At 42.1% G+C, this 17,073-nt stretch overlaps 1 protein-coding gene across 15 annotated transcripts in view; it reads right to left on the bottom strand.

Moving 5' to 3' along the window:
• Nucleotides 1-17,073, bottom strand: part of mtmr3 (myotubularin related protein 3) — a 155,531-nt gene that overhangs the window by 27,149 nt on the left and 111,309 nt on the right. For 12 of the 15 annotated variants that reach the window (XM_070887752.1, XM_070887754.1, XM_070887751.1 and 9 more), the window contains 5 exons: nt 14,019-14,130; nt 13,480-13,678; nt 12,541-12,726; nt 12,271-12,441; nt 11,327-11,472 (listed from right to left, as the gene is read on the bottom strand). In XM_070887752.1, coding sequence (XP_070743853.1) covers nt 11,327-11,472; nt 12,271-12,441; nt 12,541-12,726; nt 13,480-13,678; nt 14,019-14,130 — 814 coding nt within the window. The remainder of the gene's footprint in view (nt 1-11,326; nt 11,473-12,270; nt 12,442-12,540; nt 12,727-13,479; nt 13,679-14,018; nt 14,131-17,073) is intronic. The other 3 variants (XM_070887755.1, XM_070887758.1, XM_070887766.1) reach the window with 1 other exon arrangement.

Raw genomic sequence — 17,073 nt, 5'->3', positions numbered from 1 at the left:
CTGGGTACTCAACTACTTACAATTTATATTAATGACTTGGATGAAGGGACCGAGTGTAATGTAGCCAAGTTTGCTGATGATACAAAGATGGGTGGGAAAGCAAATTGTGAGGACACAACAAATTTGCAAAGGGATATAGACAGGCTAATTGAATGGGTAAAAAATTTGGCAGGAGTATAATGTGGGAAAATGTGAGGTTATCCATTTTGGCAGAAATAATAGAAAAGCAAATTATAATTTAAATGGAGAAAAATTGCAAAGTGCTGCAATATAGAGGGACCTGGGTCCTTGTGCATGAATCACAAAAAGTTAGTATGCAGGTACAGCAAGTAATCAGGAAGGCAAATGGAATGTTGCCCTTTATTGCAAGGGGGATAGAGTATAAAAGCAGATAAGTCCTGCTACAACTGTATAGGGTATTGGTTAAGGCCACACTTGGAGGACTGCGTACAGTTTTAGTCTCCATATTTAAGAAAGGATATACTTGCATTGGAGGCTGTGCAGAGAAGGTTCAACTAGGTTGATTCTGGAGATGAGTGGGTTGACTTATGAGGATAGGTTGAGTAGGTTGGGCTTGTACTCATTGGAGTTCAGAAGAACGAGAGGTGATCTTATCGAAACATATAAGATAATGAGGGGGCTCGACAAGGTGGATGCAGAGAGGATATTTCCACTCATAGGGGAAACTAAAACTATGGCACATAGTCTCAGAATAAGGGGCCGCCCATTTAAAACTGAGACGAGGAGGAATTTCTTCTCTGAGGGTTGTAAATCTGTAGAATTCTCTGCCCCAGAGAGCTGTGTAGGCTGGGTCATTGAATATATTTAAGGCGCAGATAGACAGATTTTTGAGCGATAAGGGAGTAAAGGGTTATGGGGAGCAGACAAAGAAGTGGAGCTGAGTCCATGATCAGATCAGCCATGATCTTATTGAATGGCGGAGCAGGCTCAAGGGGCCAAATGGCCTACTCCTACTTCAAATTACAAATTACACCAAGTTAGGAAGGGACAGTAAGTAGTGGAGATGGGAGAAGGCAAAACTATGGCACATGGAGTTCAACGTGGCAAGTGTGATGTCTAGACTTGACTATTCCAACGCACTCCTGGCTGGCCTCTTACGTTCTACACTACATAAACTTGAGATTATCTAAAACTCGGCTGCCCGTGTCCCAATTTGCACCAAGTCCGTTCACCTATCACTCCTGTGCTCGCTGACTTGCATTGGCTCCCAGTGAAGCAACGTCTCTATTTCAAAATTTTCATCCTTGTTTTCAAATCCCTCCATGGCCTCGCCCCTCTCTATCTGTAATCTCTTCCTGCCCCACACCCGACCACCCTACCCACGATGTCTGTGCTCCTCTAATTCTGGCCTCTTGAGCATTCCTGACTTTAATCGCTCAACCATTGGTGGCCATGCCTTCAGCCGCCTCTGCCTTCAGCTCTGGAACTCCCTCCCTAAACCTCTCTGCCTCTCTTTCCTCCTTTAAGACGCTCCTTAAAATCTAGCTCTTTGACCAAGCTTTTGGTCAACTGCCCTTATGTGACTCGGTGACAAATTTTGTTTCGTAACATTCCTGTAAAAGGCCTTGGGACAAGATAAATCGTATTTTTTTTTTAAATGGTGAGAAACTAGGAACTGTAGAGGAGCCAAGAGATTTGTGAGTCCAAGAACACAAATCATTTAAAGGTAATAGAAAGGTACAAAAAGCAATCAGAAGGCTAATGGAATGTTGACATTTATCTCCAGGGGGCTGGAACACAAAGGGAAGGAAGTTATGCTTCATTGGTGTGGGGTATTGGTTAGACACCAGCTGGAGTACTGCGCTCAGTTTTGGGCACCGCACCTCAGGAAGGATATATTGGTCTTGGAAGGGGTGCAGCGTTGATTCACCAGAATGATAATGGGGCTAAATTGTGAAGTCACGTTGCATAAACCTGGCTTGTATTAACACAGGTGTAGAAGATTGAGGGTTGATCTGTTCAAGGTGTTTAAAATGTTAAAGGGATTTGATAGGGTAGTTGTGGAGAAATGATTTCCTCTTGTGAGAGGAATCAAGAACAAGTGGACAGGATCTTAAAATTAGAGCTAGGCCATTCAAGAGCAAAATCAGGAAACACATTTTCCACAAAAAGGGTGGTAGAAATCTGCAATTTGTAAACTTGGATATAAAACTCTTTCTTCATCCATGTAATTAATAAATATGGTAAAGTTTGCCTGCTCCCATCTCCACTACCCCAAAAGGCTGTGGATGCGAGGACAATTGGAGCTTTCAAGACTAAGACAGATCAAATTCTGTTAGGTGAGAGTATCCAGGGATATGGAGCAAAGGCAGGAAAATTAAGTTAGGAGCAGATCAGCAATGATCTAATTGCATGATGGAGTAGGCTCAAGTGTCTGAATTGTCTACTTGTGTTCCTATACGACCAAAATTTCTGCTAGCTTGGCCAAGAACATTATTATAATTGATTTAGAGCTATGTGAAGTATCATTTTGAATAGTACTATAATTTAGCAAAATCATAAGCATACCCAAGACACACTTATATTCCAATTAATCTTGTTGATGGGCCCTTTCTAATTTGTGTAGAAGATAGATAAATGAGGGAATATGGTAACTGACAATAAGATACAACATTCGGCGGGGGCGGGGGGGGGGGGGGGGGGGTTAAAATGAAATTAAGGGAACTGGGTGGCATAGCAGATTAGATGCTAGTTTTGAATCTCTGAGACCTGGGTTCAAATCCAATTCAGATTAAGGAGGTGCAATCCAATGTAAAATTAATTTGCACAGTATCAATTCAGCACAAACCAATTGGTAACCTCACATTTTGTCTGTTTTGGGAAACGGAAAAAATATCACATTGGTGCAATTGGGTGTGCTCTTCCAAGGTTGGGGCAGAGTCGAGGGAGCTTTACACTGCACCTGGCTGTGCTATACCTGAACTGGGAGTAGTTCATGCTGATATTGGGTGCTTAAAATGGAAAGAGCTCCATTCTCTAGTACTAACGTACGTCATCACCTTGATAAGCAGAAAAAATGCACAAAATATTAAATACATTGTATATAATTGCTATTGCTACACCAGAAAAATACCTCCCGTTTAACAAAGATACATGTTTATCAAATAACTGCTTTAATATTAGTATTCATCCTGGCTTCTCAATCTACACAACCGTGATCCCAAAATAATATGGCTATTAATAGTGAAAAAGGAGAGGCTAATAAAAAAATTAATTTTAAAACCCAAAATAAATACCTTCAGTTCTGTTTAAATAATTGAAAAGTAAAATATTCAAAATTTACAATATAAAAATTCGTTCTTGCCTTTCTCCTTCCCTATAAATGTGCTACCCTGTATCACTATTTTTCAGTAGCAATTTAGGAAGCTTCAATTTCCTTTTGCACATGGATGTGCAGAATAAGCCATATTTTCATACTTGTAAAAAGAAATTGGCACAAATGTTCCTACAATGCACCGAATAGTTTTATGTTCTTTGAAACACAAAGAATGAAAGATGGTTACAGCACAGACTTTCGGCCCGTCGCGCCTGTGTCGGCTCTCTACAGAGAACTTCAGCTAGTCCCACACCCCCGCCCTTTCCCCATAGCGGAAACATTGACTTTATTTAAAATAAGCAACATTAAACTGGAGTTGGGACAGTTTCATGTTGAGATCCACTGGACAAACTCTGTAGTTTCCAAAGTCATTAAAAATCATCTACAATGTTAAGCAGGAAAAAAACGATCCTTCATTTATCTACACTAAAATTTAAGCAAGGGTCTTCTTCAAAGAAAATGCAGACTTGCTGGTTTCTTTCAGCTACCACAAAGCAGGTTTCTTAACCCATCTTCCTGCCCAAACACATTCTGCTTTGTTTTATTTAAGTGTTTAAAAGGTAAATGCTCAAATTAATTATTTAAAAAAAAAGTATGGGATAGTGCAGTAAGGTCCAGTTTATCATCCAGATGCAAGCAGACACTTTTACAAATATTAAAAGAGCGTAGCAGTTTCAATGTATTTGAAAAGGATACGTAAATGAATCATAAACTATATGGTGAATTACAATTATTTATTTCAACTTATTGTTATTTAAAATAAATTTTAAAGTCTATATGTAGATTAAAGTCCCCCATGATTACTGTATTACCCTTGTTACACATGTCTCTAATTTCCTGATTTATTCTCTATCCTACATTACAATTACTGTTTGGGGGCCGATAAACAACTCACTCCCAATTTTTTTCAGCCCCTTGCTGTTTCTTAGCTCCACCCAAACTGATTCTACTTCTTTCTGAGCCAAGATCCTTTATCAGGGCTATCTTTCCTCCTTTTTAATTTTGCCCATCTCCTGGAATATTTAGTTCCCAACCGTGGCCACTTTGCAACCATCATGGCCATTAGATCAAAACTATTCAGTTCTATCTGTGCTATTAATTCACCTATTTTGTTGTGAATGCTTCGCACATTCAGATATAGTGTCTTTAGCTTTGACTTCTATTTTTCTCTGATGTCACTGTCGTCTCTGATGCCCTATTACCTTCGTTACTCTCTCTGTCCCTTCCTGACCCACTCAGCTTATTTTTACCCAAAACTCTGCTCTGCTCTAGAGCCTTGACATTTCTAAGAATGTAAGAATTAGGAGCAGGAGTAGGCCACCTGGCCCTTTGAGCCTGCTCCGCTATTTAATAAGATCATGGTTGATCTGATCATGGACTCAGCTCCACTTCCCTGCCCGCTCCCCATTATCCTTTATTCCCTTATCGCTCAAAAATCTGTCTATCTCCGTCCAAAATATATTCAATGACCGAGCCCCCACAGCTCTCTGGGACAGAGAATTGCACAGATTTACAACCCTCAGAAGAAATTCCTCCTCATCTTAGTTTTAAATGGGTGGCCCCTTATTCTGAGACTATGTCTCCTAGTTTTAGTTTCCCTTATGAGTGGAAATATCCTCCCTGCATCCACCTTGTCGAGCCCCCTCTATCTTATATGTTTCGATAAGATCACCTCTTATTCTTTTGAACTCCAATGTGTATAGGCCCAACTTATCTTCATAAGTCAACCCCCTCATCTCCGGAATTAACCTAGTGAACCTTTTTTTGAACAGCCTCCAATGCAAGTATATCCTTAAATACGGAGACCAAAACTGTACGCAGTACTCTAGGTGTGGCCTCACCAATACCCTGTACAGTTCTCTGCTTTTATACTCTATCCTTCTTGCAATAAAGCCCAACATTCCATTTGCCTTCCTGATTTCTTGCTGTATCTGCATACTAACCTTTTGTGTTTCATGCACAAGGACCCCCAAGTCCTTCTGTACTGCAGCACTTTGCAATTTTTCTGCTATTTAAATTATACATTTGCTTTTCTATTTTTTCTGCCAAAGTGGATAACCTCACATTTTCCCACATTATACTCCATCTGCCAAATTTCTGCCCACTCACTTAGCCTGTCTATGTCCTTTTGCAGATTTTGTGTCGTCCTCACAATTTGCTTTCCCACCCATCTTTGTATTATCAGCAAACTTGGCTACATTACACTGGGTCCCTTCATCCAAGTCAATAATATAGATTGTAAATAGTTGAGGCCCCAGCACCGATCCATGCGGCACCCCACTAGTCACTGTTTGCCAACTGGAAAATGACCCATTTATCCGACTCTCTGTTTTCTGTTAGTTAGCCAATCCTCTCTCCATGCTAATATATTACCCCCTACCCCGTGAACATTTATCTTGTGCAGTAACCTTTTATATGGCACCTTTATCGAATACCTTCTGGAAATCCAAATACATCACATCCACTGGTTTCCCCGATTCACCCTGCTGTTTACATCCTCAAAGAACTCCAGCAAATTTGTCAAACATGATTTCCCTTTAATAAAACCATGCCGACTCTCTGCTTAATTGAATTATGCTTTTCCAAATGTCCCGCTACTGCTTCCTCAATAAAGGACTCCAGCATTTTCCCAACGCCAGATGTTAGGCTAACTGGTCTACATTTTCCTGCTTTTTGTCTGCCTCCTTTTTTTAAATAGGGGCGTTACATTTGCAATTTTTAATCCACTGGGACCACCCTAGAATCCAGGGAATATTGGTAGATTACAACCAATGCAGTCACTACTTTTAAGACCCTAACATGTAAGCCATCAGGTCCAGGGGACTTGTCCGCCTTTAGTCCCATTATTTGACCGAGTAGAACATAAGAACATAAGAATTAGGAACAGGAGTAGGCCATCTGGCCCCTCGAGCCTGCTCCGCCATTCAACAAGATCATGGCTGATCTGGTCGTGGACTCAGCTCCACTTACCCGCCAGCTCCCCGTAATCCTTAATTCCCTTATTGGTTAAAAATCTATCTATCTGTGACTTGAATACATTCAATGAGCTAGCCTCAACTGCTTCCTTGGGCAGAGAATTCCACAGATTCACAACCCTCTGGGAGAAGTAATTCCTTCTCAACTCGGTTTTAAATTGGCTCCCCCGTATTTTGAGGCTGTGCCCCCTAGTTCGAGTCTCCCCGACCAGTGGAAACAACCTCTCTGCCTCTATCTTGTCTATTCCCTTTCATGATTTTAAATGTTTCTATAAGATCACCCCTCATCCTTCTGAACTCCAACAAGTAAAGACCCAGTCTACTCAATCTATCATCATAAGGTAACCCTCTCATCTCCGGAATCAGCCTAGTGAATCGTCTCTGTAACCCCTCTAAAGCTAGTATATCCTTCCTTAAGTAAGGTGACCAAAACTGCACGCAGTACTCCAGGTGCGGCCTCACCAATACCCTATACAGTTGCAGCAGGACCTCCCTGCTTTTATACTCCATCCCTCTCGCAATGAAGGCCAACATTCCATTCGCCTTCCTGATTACCTGCTGCACCTGCAAACTAACTTTTTGGGATTCATGCACAAGGACCCCCAGGTCCCTCTGCACCTCAGCATGTTGTAATTTCTCCCCATTCAAATAATATTCCCTTTTACTGTTTTTTTTTCCCCAAGGTGGATGACCTCACACTTTCCGATATTGTATTCCATCTGCCAAACCTTAGCCCATTCGCTTGACCTATCTAAATCTCCTTGCAGCCTCTCTGTGTCCTCTACACAACCCGCTTTCCCACTAATCTTTGTGTCATCTGCAAATTTTGTTGCACTACACTCTGTCCCCTCTTCCAGGTCATCTATGTATATTGTAAACAGTTGTGGTCCCAGCACCGATCCCTGTGGCACACCACTAACCACCGATTTCCAACCCGAAAAGGACCCATTTATCCCGACTCTCTGCTTTCTGTTAGCCAACCAATTCTCTATCCATGCTAATACATTTCCTCTGACTCCGCGTACCTTTATCTTCTGCAGTAACCTTTTGTGTGGCACCTTATCGAATGCCTTTTGGAAATCTAAATACACCACATCCATTGGTACACCTCTATCCACCATGCTTGTTATATCCTCAAAGAATTCCAGTAAATTAGTTAAACATGATTTCCCTTTCATGAATCCATGTTGCGTCTGCTTGATTGCACTATTCCTATCTAGATGTCCCGCTATTTCTTCCTTAATGATAGTTTCAAGCATTTTCCCCACTGCAGATGTTAAACTACCGACCTATAGTTACCTGCCTTTTGTCTGCCCCCTTTTTTAAACAGAGGCATTACATTAGCTGCTTTCCAATCCGCTGGTACCTCCCCAGAGTCCAGAGAATTTTGGTAGATTATAACGAATGCATCTGCTATAACTTCCGCCATCTCTTAATACTATCACTAAAGTTCCTGCCTCGCTATAGCTCCTTGATTATCTTCTGTTGGGATATTTTTAATGTCTTCTACCGTGAAGAATGATACAAAATATTTGTTCAATGTCTCTGCCATTTCCTGTTCTCCATTATTAATTCCCCAGTCTCATCCTCTAAGGGACCAATATTTATTTTAGCCAATCTTTTCCTTTTTATGTACCTGTAGAAACTCTTGCGTCTCTTGCTGATTTTCAGTTTTCTCTTTCCTGAATCCTGTCACCACCCCTTCATTAGTTTAAAGCCCTGACTACTGCCCTGGTTATTTGATTCGCCTGGATACTGGTTCCAGCCAGAGGAGCCCGTCCCAACGGAACAGCTCCCTTTTTCCCCAGTACTGGTGCCAATGCCCCATGAAGCGAAACCCCTGCCTCCCACACCACTCTTTGAGCCATGCATTCAACCTTCTTATCTGCTTATCCCTATGCCAATTGGCGTGTGACTCGGGTAACAATCCAGAGATTATTACCTTTTTGAGGTTCTGCTTTTTAATTTGGACCCCAACTCCTCAAATTCTCTCAGCAGAACCTCATTCCTAGTTCTACCCATGTCGTTGGTTCCTAACGTGGACCATGACAATTGGATCTTCCCCTTCCCACTCAGGCAACACAACCATCGAAACTCCCTGTCGCGGCTGGATGAACACTATCCCTCTGACTATACTGTCCCCAACTACAACTACATTCCCTTTCACTCCCCCGACTTGAATGGCCTCCTGCACCATGGTGTTATTAGTCGGGAAATTGTGTTGGGAAAATTGATGGGATTGAAGGCCGATAAATCCCCAGGGCCTGATGGACTGCATCCCAGAGTACTTAAGGAGGTGGCCTTGGAAATAGTGGATGCATTGACAGTCATTTTCCAACATTCCATAGACTCTGGATCAGTTCCAGAGTGGAGGGTTGCCAATGTAACCCCACTTTTTAAAAAAGGAGGGAGAGAGAAAACAGGGAATTATAGACCGGTCAGCCTGACATCGGTAGTGGGTAAAATGATGGAATCAATTATTAAGGATGTCATAGCAGCGCATTTGGAAAGAGGTGACATGATAGGTCCAAGTCAGCATGGATTTGTGAAAGGGAAATCATGCTTGACAAATCTTCTGGAATTTTTTGAGGATGTTTCCAGTAGAGTGGACAAGGGAGAACCAGTTGATGTGGTGTATTTGGACTTTCAGAAGGCTTTCGACAAGGTCCCACACAAGAGATTAATGTGCAAAGTTAAAGCACATGGGATTGGGGGTAGTGTGCTGACGTGGATTGAGAACTGGTTGGCAGACAGGAAGCAAAGAGTAGGAGTAAATGGGTACTTTTCAGAATGGCAGGCAGTGACTAGTGGGGTACAGCAAGGTTCTGTGCTGGAGCCCCAGCTGTTTACATTGTACATTAATGATTTAGACGAGGGGATTAAATGTAGTATCTCCAAATTTGCGGATGACACTAAGTTGGGTGGCAGTGTGAGCTGCGAGGAGGATGCTGTGAGGCTGCAGAGTGACTTGGATAGGTTAGGTGAGTGGGCAAATGCATGGCAGATGAAGTATAATGTGGATAAATGTGAGGTTATCCACTTTGGTGGTAAAAATAGAGAGACAGACTATGATCTGAATGGTGACAGATAAGGAAAAGGGGAGGTGCAACGAGACCTGGGTGTCATGGTACATCAGTCATTGAAGGTTGGCATGCAGGTACAGCAGGCGGTTACGAAAGCAAATGGCATGTTGGCCTTCATAGCAAGGGGATTTGAGTACAGGGGCAGGGAGGTGTTACTACAGTTGTACAGGGCCTTGGTGAGGCCACACCTGGAGTATTGTGTACAGTTTTGGTCGTCTAACTTGAGGAAGGACATTCTTGCTATTGAGGGAGTGCAGCAAAGGTTCACCAGACTGATTCCTGGGATGGCGGGACTGACATATCAAGAAAGACTGGATCAACTGGGCTTGTATTCATTGGAGTTCAGAAGAATGAGAGGGGATCTCATAGAAACGTTTAAAATTCTGACGGGTTTAGAAAGGTTAGATGCAGGAAGAATGTTCCCAATGTTGGGGAAGTCCAGAACCAGGGGTCACAGTCTAAGGATAAGGGGTAAGCCATTTAGGACCGAGATGAGGAGAAACTTCTTCACCCAGAGAGTGGTGAACCTGTGGAATTCTCTACCACAGAAAGTTGTTGAGGCCAAATCACTAAATATATTCAAAAAGGAGTTAGATGTAGTCCTTACTACTAGAGGGATCAAGGGGTATGGCGAGAAAGCAAGAATGGGGTACTGAAGTTGCATGTTCAGCCATGAACTCATTGAATGGCGATGCAGGCTCGAAGGGCCGAATGGCCTACTCCTGCACCTATTTTCTATGTTTCTATGTCATGGTCAGCTTGCTCATCCATCCTGCAGGCTTTCCCCTCATCCACACAGGCAGCAAGAACCTCATACATGTTGGATAAGCACAAATGCCAAGGTTCCTCCAGTACTGCCCGAGTTGCAGTCAGTGACCACTAGCCAGACCTGTATCACTACTGCCTCCTGGATCAAATAATCCAGGTAACTCTCCCCCTCCCTGATGCCCTGCAATGTCTGCACCTCAGACTCCAGCTCATTAGCTGAGCTGAAGTTCCTCAAGATGCAGACACTTATTGCAAATGTGGTTGTCCGGGATCACAATCCTCTCCACAGACTCCCACCTCTAAATTATGAGGTTGCATAGACCAGGCTTGTATTCCATTGAATATAGAAGATTAAGGGGTGATCTAATTGATGTGTTTAAGATGAACACAGGAATTGATAGGGTAGAGAGAGAGAAACTATTTCCTCTGGTGGGGGGACTTCAGAACAAGGGGGCATAAACTTAAAATTAAAACTAGGTCGGTCAGGGTTGATATCAGTCAGCACTTCACACAAAGGGTAGTGGAAATCTGGAAAGCTCTTCCCCAAAAAGCTGTTGAGGCTAGGTCAATTGAAAATGTCAAAACTGAGATTTATACATTTTTTTTGTTAGGCAAAGGTATTCAGGGTTACGGAACAAAGACAGATCGATGGAGTTGAGATACAGATTAGCTATGATCTAATTGGCGGAACAGGCTCAAGGGGCTTAAAGGCCTACTCCTGTTCCTATGTTTTAAAATCAATTAAAAAATTGATGTATACATCACCATTATGCTAGTATATTAAATATCAATATATACTTTAGCATGTGCCTTTATTTCCAAAATCAAAATATCAAGTTAGCTTTTGAAGAAAAATTGATTTGCTGTAGAATTTTAAGAGCTTCTTTCAACAAGGTACCAGTGTGAAACATTTTCCAATAAGTCGGTCAGCAAATGATTAAAATTTACTTCAGTTTTTCCTTTGCCAATTTAAATGGGGTACTAAACATTATAAGCAAGATAAGGCCATCTATATAGCTCATTTACGAAGTCCAGTAGATTACTAATTAAATCCTTGCCCAAAGGATTGCTCTGCCCCACTCTATTAAAACTGCCTCCTTTCCTCATAACTCAATTTATAATTATCTTACTTCACACGAGCACACTCTCAGCTTGAAGCTCACCTTCCCGATGGCTGTTCTTCAGGGATGGACCTTGGGACTGGATAAGGTGCACAATGGTCATCAGCAGGCGTGGAGGGAGATGAATTAGGGATGTACACTGCACTCCAAAGCATCAAATTCCTTACATGGCACACTGGATGCAGTATCTAGTTTAGATGTTGAAGTGTTTTCATTAGGATATGCAACCCATAGATGTTAATGTTTGAACATATTTTTTTTTAACATTTAAAATGCATATACCTGTAGTCCTACATCTAGAAATCCCACCTCACAGACTTCCATGTACTTTACAAATGAGATACCTAACTTGAAGGTAAACATTTCATAGATAGCATAATCAGGATTTACCCTAGTCTTAGCTTTTCATTAACGGTTGAATAGTACTGAAATTTGACATACTTTAATTTCTTCTCACTAGAAATTCTTCAACTTTCTCCTGCTTGTGTCCTTACAACTGCATCTCTATCTACTTAATTTCTAGTCCCATTATTTGTAAATGGTCACTCAATATAAATTTGATGACAAAAATGTAATTTAATTAGAAGGCTCCACTCTACTGATGCATATTTTGTTTTTAGCACCATAGGGTGTTTTAGAAAATAATGACCGTCTAAAATTTCAGGTCTCAGAACCCTGAAAACATTCTAAGACATACAGTATCAATTTCAGCTTTTGTGATTGACGAGTTGCTGATGTAGATGTTAATGTTAATGTAATGACAACAGTAATAACCAAACAAAGGCATGCAATTCTATGATCTCATCGAATTGGCCTGCACAGCTATTTGCTACTGTTTTTTTTAAATTCGTAAACTGCTGAATAATCTTTAATGTGGTAAGAGATCATTTTTATATTGAATTAAAATTTCTCAAAATAACTAAACAAAGCACAGGGAGCCAAATGATTGTTCTACATAAGCAATAATCATCTCACAGTAAACGTACAGTTTCAGATTGTGAGGTGTACAGGAGATTTTTAAAGGCTTTGTTAGCTGGCCTCAGTAGGGACCAAACAGAGCAGGTTCTTTCCTGAGTATGTTTCTCTTCACGCTCCTTTGCACTGTTGCACAGGAATGTTCCAAAAAGGCAAGAATATGTATGCTGCACCAATTTAACCTACAATAAACAGATAAGGAATAAATTAATAAAGCCATTTGTTTAATTTTGGCAAACCAGTCTTCTCCAGAGGGGAAGCAGTAAAACCGCTCTACTTACAAGGAATGCTTCATTAAACTCAAATGAACAAGGGAACTGTCTCTGTAATTGATGGACACAATCCAGCCATTGAAGAAACACAGGACAGCGTTCATTAAGATCATCTGAGTTTTCACCATGGCCACAGCGATCAGCAAATTTATGACCAAAATCCAGCCATTCCATTTCCACCAGTACCTGAAAACCCTGTAAAATATGGTGCTATGTGTATTAAACTCTCTCAGCATATGCATTTCAGAAATATCAGTATTAACTATGGGTTTGTATTAAGACTCAAAAATTGTTCTGATTTTGGAACACAAACAAAAAGTCAATTAATAGTACAACATGTTTTTGGGTGCGTATTTAATAATATGGCCTTCTCAAAACAAATTACTCATCTGGCTGATGTGCTATGAGTTTATTATTTGAATAAAACAACTTCATATTATGCGAAGAATTTTCAACATCTTTGTGCATGTCTGAACGACTAACAAGCTCTTACAAAAGGGTCCATTCCACTCAATGTATAATTCGAATTTGAATCTCAATGGCAATTTTCTATCATTGGGCTTCAACACATTCAAAACAAATGTAAAGGAAGCATGTGCTACCATGATTTTCATTTGCAACCTTTAAGTGCAGTATTTTCATTGCAAAGATTAGTATTTTTTGAGGCTTAGTGCGGGATAAAATGTTGATAAAATGCATACTGCATATTTTAATTCACTAAATCATCTCCCAATTTGTTTTTGAAGACTTTATTATTATATAAACGAAGCAGGTTTATAAAATGTTTTAAGGTTCAGTTAAACACGGCTTTTTAGAAAAGTAAATGTTTTACAATATCATCTGAAATATCTACAAATGACCTTTCCTGAATAGCACAGTGGTTAATAAAACTGCTAACGCAACCCTTTAGCATATTAAGTTCCTATAAAACTTAACAGACACACACACCTCTGTGGTTCTGTAGTAAGGATCCAGCAGTAATTTTGATAGAGCCACTATTTGTGGTGTTCGGTCCCAGCCGTCAGAACAGTGTACTAAAACAGGCCGCTGGTCTCGATCGACTGCATTAATTACAAGTACTGCTGCTTTTAAAAGCGTGGATAGATGCTGAAGCCATTTGGTACCTTCTAATGCTGATAACCAACTGCTGATTAAAAATCAAATCAAATCAGGAAAATATTTTAGATTAATTTATATGCGTCTCTTTGCAACAAACAAATAGGACATGTAATGTCGCAGCCAGATATGAGATTTTAATTTTACACAAGCCTCTGCGCATTTTTTTTGCATATAAAGTACTGATGTTTTAACTACAATTTGCAAAAAATAAATTTCAAGATGATTAAAGGCCAAAACCATTAGTTATTTTGTCTGTCTAAAAAGTAACTTTGTGTTCACTTCTCATGTAATACAAACACATAACCATAAAATATAAATTGTTAAATTTTTCCTAACTTTTCAGCAAAGCACAAAATCAAAAAACTTACTTGGCAGGGTCTGGCATCTGCGTACAGAGAAATCTCAATGACTGAAAACTCTTCCGAATGGAGTGAATGTTTGCCATACCCATAAATACTACTTCACAGTTGGGGTAATATTCTGCAAGAGAAATAACATTTGGAAAGGAATAAGTTGCATATTTTTTTTAAATAACTCACTCTTTTCCATAATGTCAACACTTAAAACAAAGACTGATCTTATCCTTTCCCACTTAATTTCAACAATTTCTTAACATAGGCTGGGGTTTCCTGTTTCTGCACTTGCCAATCTGTAATTTTCCCCCAATAAAGTGCACAAGTAAAAAATTGTGGATTGGAATGCACAAGTGACTTAAAAACAGGGAAGAGCAGCGGCTTAAAAATCACCAAATGTATTTGTGCAGTCTTATAGTCCCCAAACACTTTCCTTAACCCTTAGTGTACTGATCTCCTTTCACATCACTTCAAACATAGTGTTCTTCATAGTTGCTTGATTGTATTCATCTAAGGGGCAAAAATAGTTGTGAATAGAAAATGTTTCCAAATTTTTTCTGCCCAGTACTGGCAAAAGTATTCCCACATTTGGCATAGTGTAGCTTAGATGTAAAGCTGAGACCTCTACTTTACCACACCCTCCGAAGAGCTCCCAAGTGCGCTATGCTGAATTTTTCGATTTCCAGACAAGATGTTTCTGTGATGACAAGATCACAATATAATTAATACAGGTGCATCTTGGTTCACCCATCTAATTGACTCAATTCCAGGGATTTTTCCTCCATTAATTCTTTCTGGAAGCTCATTCCATGTCTTGATCACTCTGAAGAACTTCCCGATATCAGTCCTAAATTTAATTCTAATGTGCATGAACCCATGGCCCTTTGTCATTCTCTCATAATATAAAGTAAGTGTCCAGGTTTACCTTGTCCATACAGTTTAAAATCTTATATACTTCTATAGATCACCTCTCCAAAAAAAAACTTCTTTTGAGGTGAAAAGCCCAAGTTTTTCTAGTGTTTCCTCATAGCTCAGACTTCTCAAGATCAGAATTCATCTTGTGCTTCTTTGCACCTTTTCCAATTCTTAAATGTCTCTCTTGTGTCTAGATGACCAAGACTGGATTTTTGGATTGAGATTGGAAATGTAGGGCCCAAGTTTTGAGTAACGGCGCAGTCCCGACCTGGACGCCCGTTTTTCGTGCCACAAACTGCGCCTAAAAAAAACCTCCAGATTCTCCACCTCCCTGCAGGTCCTCTGGTCCTCGACGCAGCGCAGCAGCAGCTGTAGGAGGCGGAGCCAGGTCCCTGCACTGAAAACAGTGCCGGGACCTCTGCACATGCGCGCTACAGTGGGCGCGCATGTGCAGTAGCTCCAGGCGCCCAAAACTGTGTGGGAGGGGCCGAAGCACGCAGCCCCTAGCCCTGGCCGAATGGCATCACTGCTTCCTCCCAACCCGACTCGACTCCCGCTTCCCGCCTCCGGACCAGACCCGACACCGACCTGACTCCCGCTCCCCCGCCCTGGACCAGACCCGACTCCCGCTCCTCCCCCCGCCCCCTCCGGACCGGACCCGACACCGACCCGACTCCCGCTCCCCCCCCCGCCTCCGGACCAGACACCTACCCAACTACCGCGCGCCCCCCACCCCCCCCGCCCCCGGACTGGATCAAACCTGACCTCCCTCTCCCTCCCACCCCCCGACCCGAACCGACCTCCCTCCCACCACCCCCCGACCCGCGCTCCCCCCGACCCAACCCACGCCACCTACCTGTAAATCTGGTGCTGGTGCTGGGGACGGGCCCTGCCCGAAATCTCGGGCCCGACCCGTTCAGCCTCCCTCCCCCTCCCCCTCCCCCTCCCCCCAATCTCCTTTCTCCCCCCCCCCCATCTCCTTTCTCCCCCCCCATCTCCTTTATCCCCTTCTCCCCCATCCCTCCCCTTCCCTCCCTCTGCTCCCCCCCTTCCTCCCTCTGCTCCCCCCCTTCCCTCCCTCTGCTCCCCCCCTCTCTCCCTCCTCCCCCTCCCCTCGCTGTCAGAAACACAGACACTGACAGACAGAGAATGAGAGACACACACAGACAGACAGAGAGATAGAGACACTGACAGAGACACACTGGGGGGGGCATCCCAGCACACTGTTGGAGGGCTCCCGGTACTGCAGTCGGTAAGTAGAAAATGTTTTATTTCTTGATTTAAAAAAAATAATAATTTCATTAATTTTTTTTGATTGATTTATTGATGTATTTTTCATTTATTATTGATGATGGCTCTTTGGGCCCAAGTTTCCACATGATTTGTGCTTGATTTTTAGGAGCAACTGGTGGAGAACGGACTAGCTTAGAAATCGCAATTCTCCACATTTTTTTTTCTGCAGTTCTAGTCAGGTAGAACAGTTCTACTTTGGAACAGAATTTTTTCTTCAAAAAGGGGCGTGTCCGGCCACTGACGCCTGATTTGAAAGTTTCCACAGTGAAAACGTACTCCAAACTAACTTAGAATGGAGCAAGTCGAAGATTTTTGTAGAACTGAAAAAACCTGTTCTACACATTAAAAAATCAGGCGCAGGTTACAAATTAGGCGTCCAGAACGAGGTTGGGGGGGGGGAGGGAAGTCATTAAATTCTACAATAAATCCTTATTTATACTTATACAAATATTATACAAATAAATCCAACCTGAATAAATATTTATAAGCAAAGAAAAGATTAAATAAACCATCTTCCTACCTGTGTGAAAGTGCTTCAGCCAGCCTCAAGTTCGTTTGATCGTTCCCGACGGCAGGGTGGGAGGAGGAAGCCGTTCCCGACGGCGGGAGGGAGGGGAGTGCGGGCCCGCCCGCCCGAACGCAGTGGGGGGGGGGGGGGGGGGGGGGAGGAAGACGTTCCTGACGGCGGGCGGGAAGGAGACAGTGAGAAGGCTGCAGGAAGCCTCAGTGCTGATGGCAATGTGCTTTTATTAAAAAATGTTCAAAAATTAAACAGCTATAAAGAACTACAAAAATGGCCGAGTGCCAATGTTTCCTTCACACTGCGCGTGCGTGAACGCTCCAACGCGCACGCGCAGGGTTG

Source organism: Pristiophorus japonicus, chromosome 8, assembly GCF_044704955.1.
Source record: "Pristiophorus japonicus isolate sPriJap1 chromosome 8, sPriJap1.hap1, whole genome shotgun sequence".
Taxonomy (NCBI): domain Eukaryota; kingdom Metazoa; phylum Chordata; class Chondrichthyes; family Pristiophoridae; genus Pristiophorus; species Pristiophorus japonicus.
This window is presented reverse-complemented; position numbering and strand designations above follow the sequence as displayed.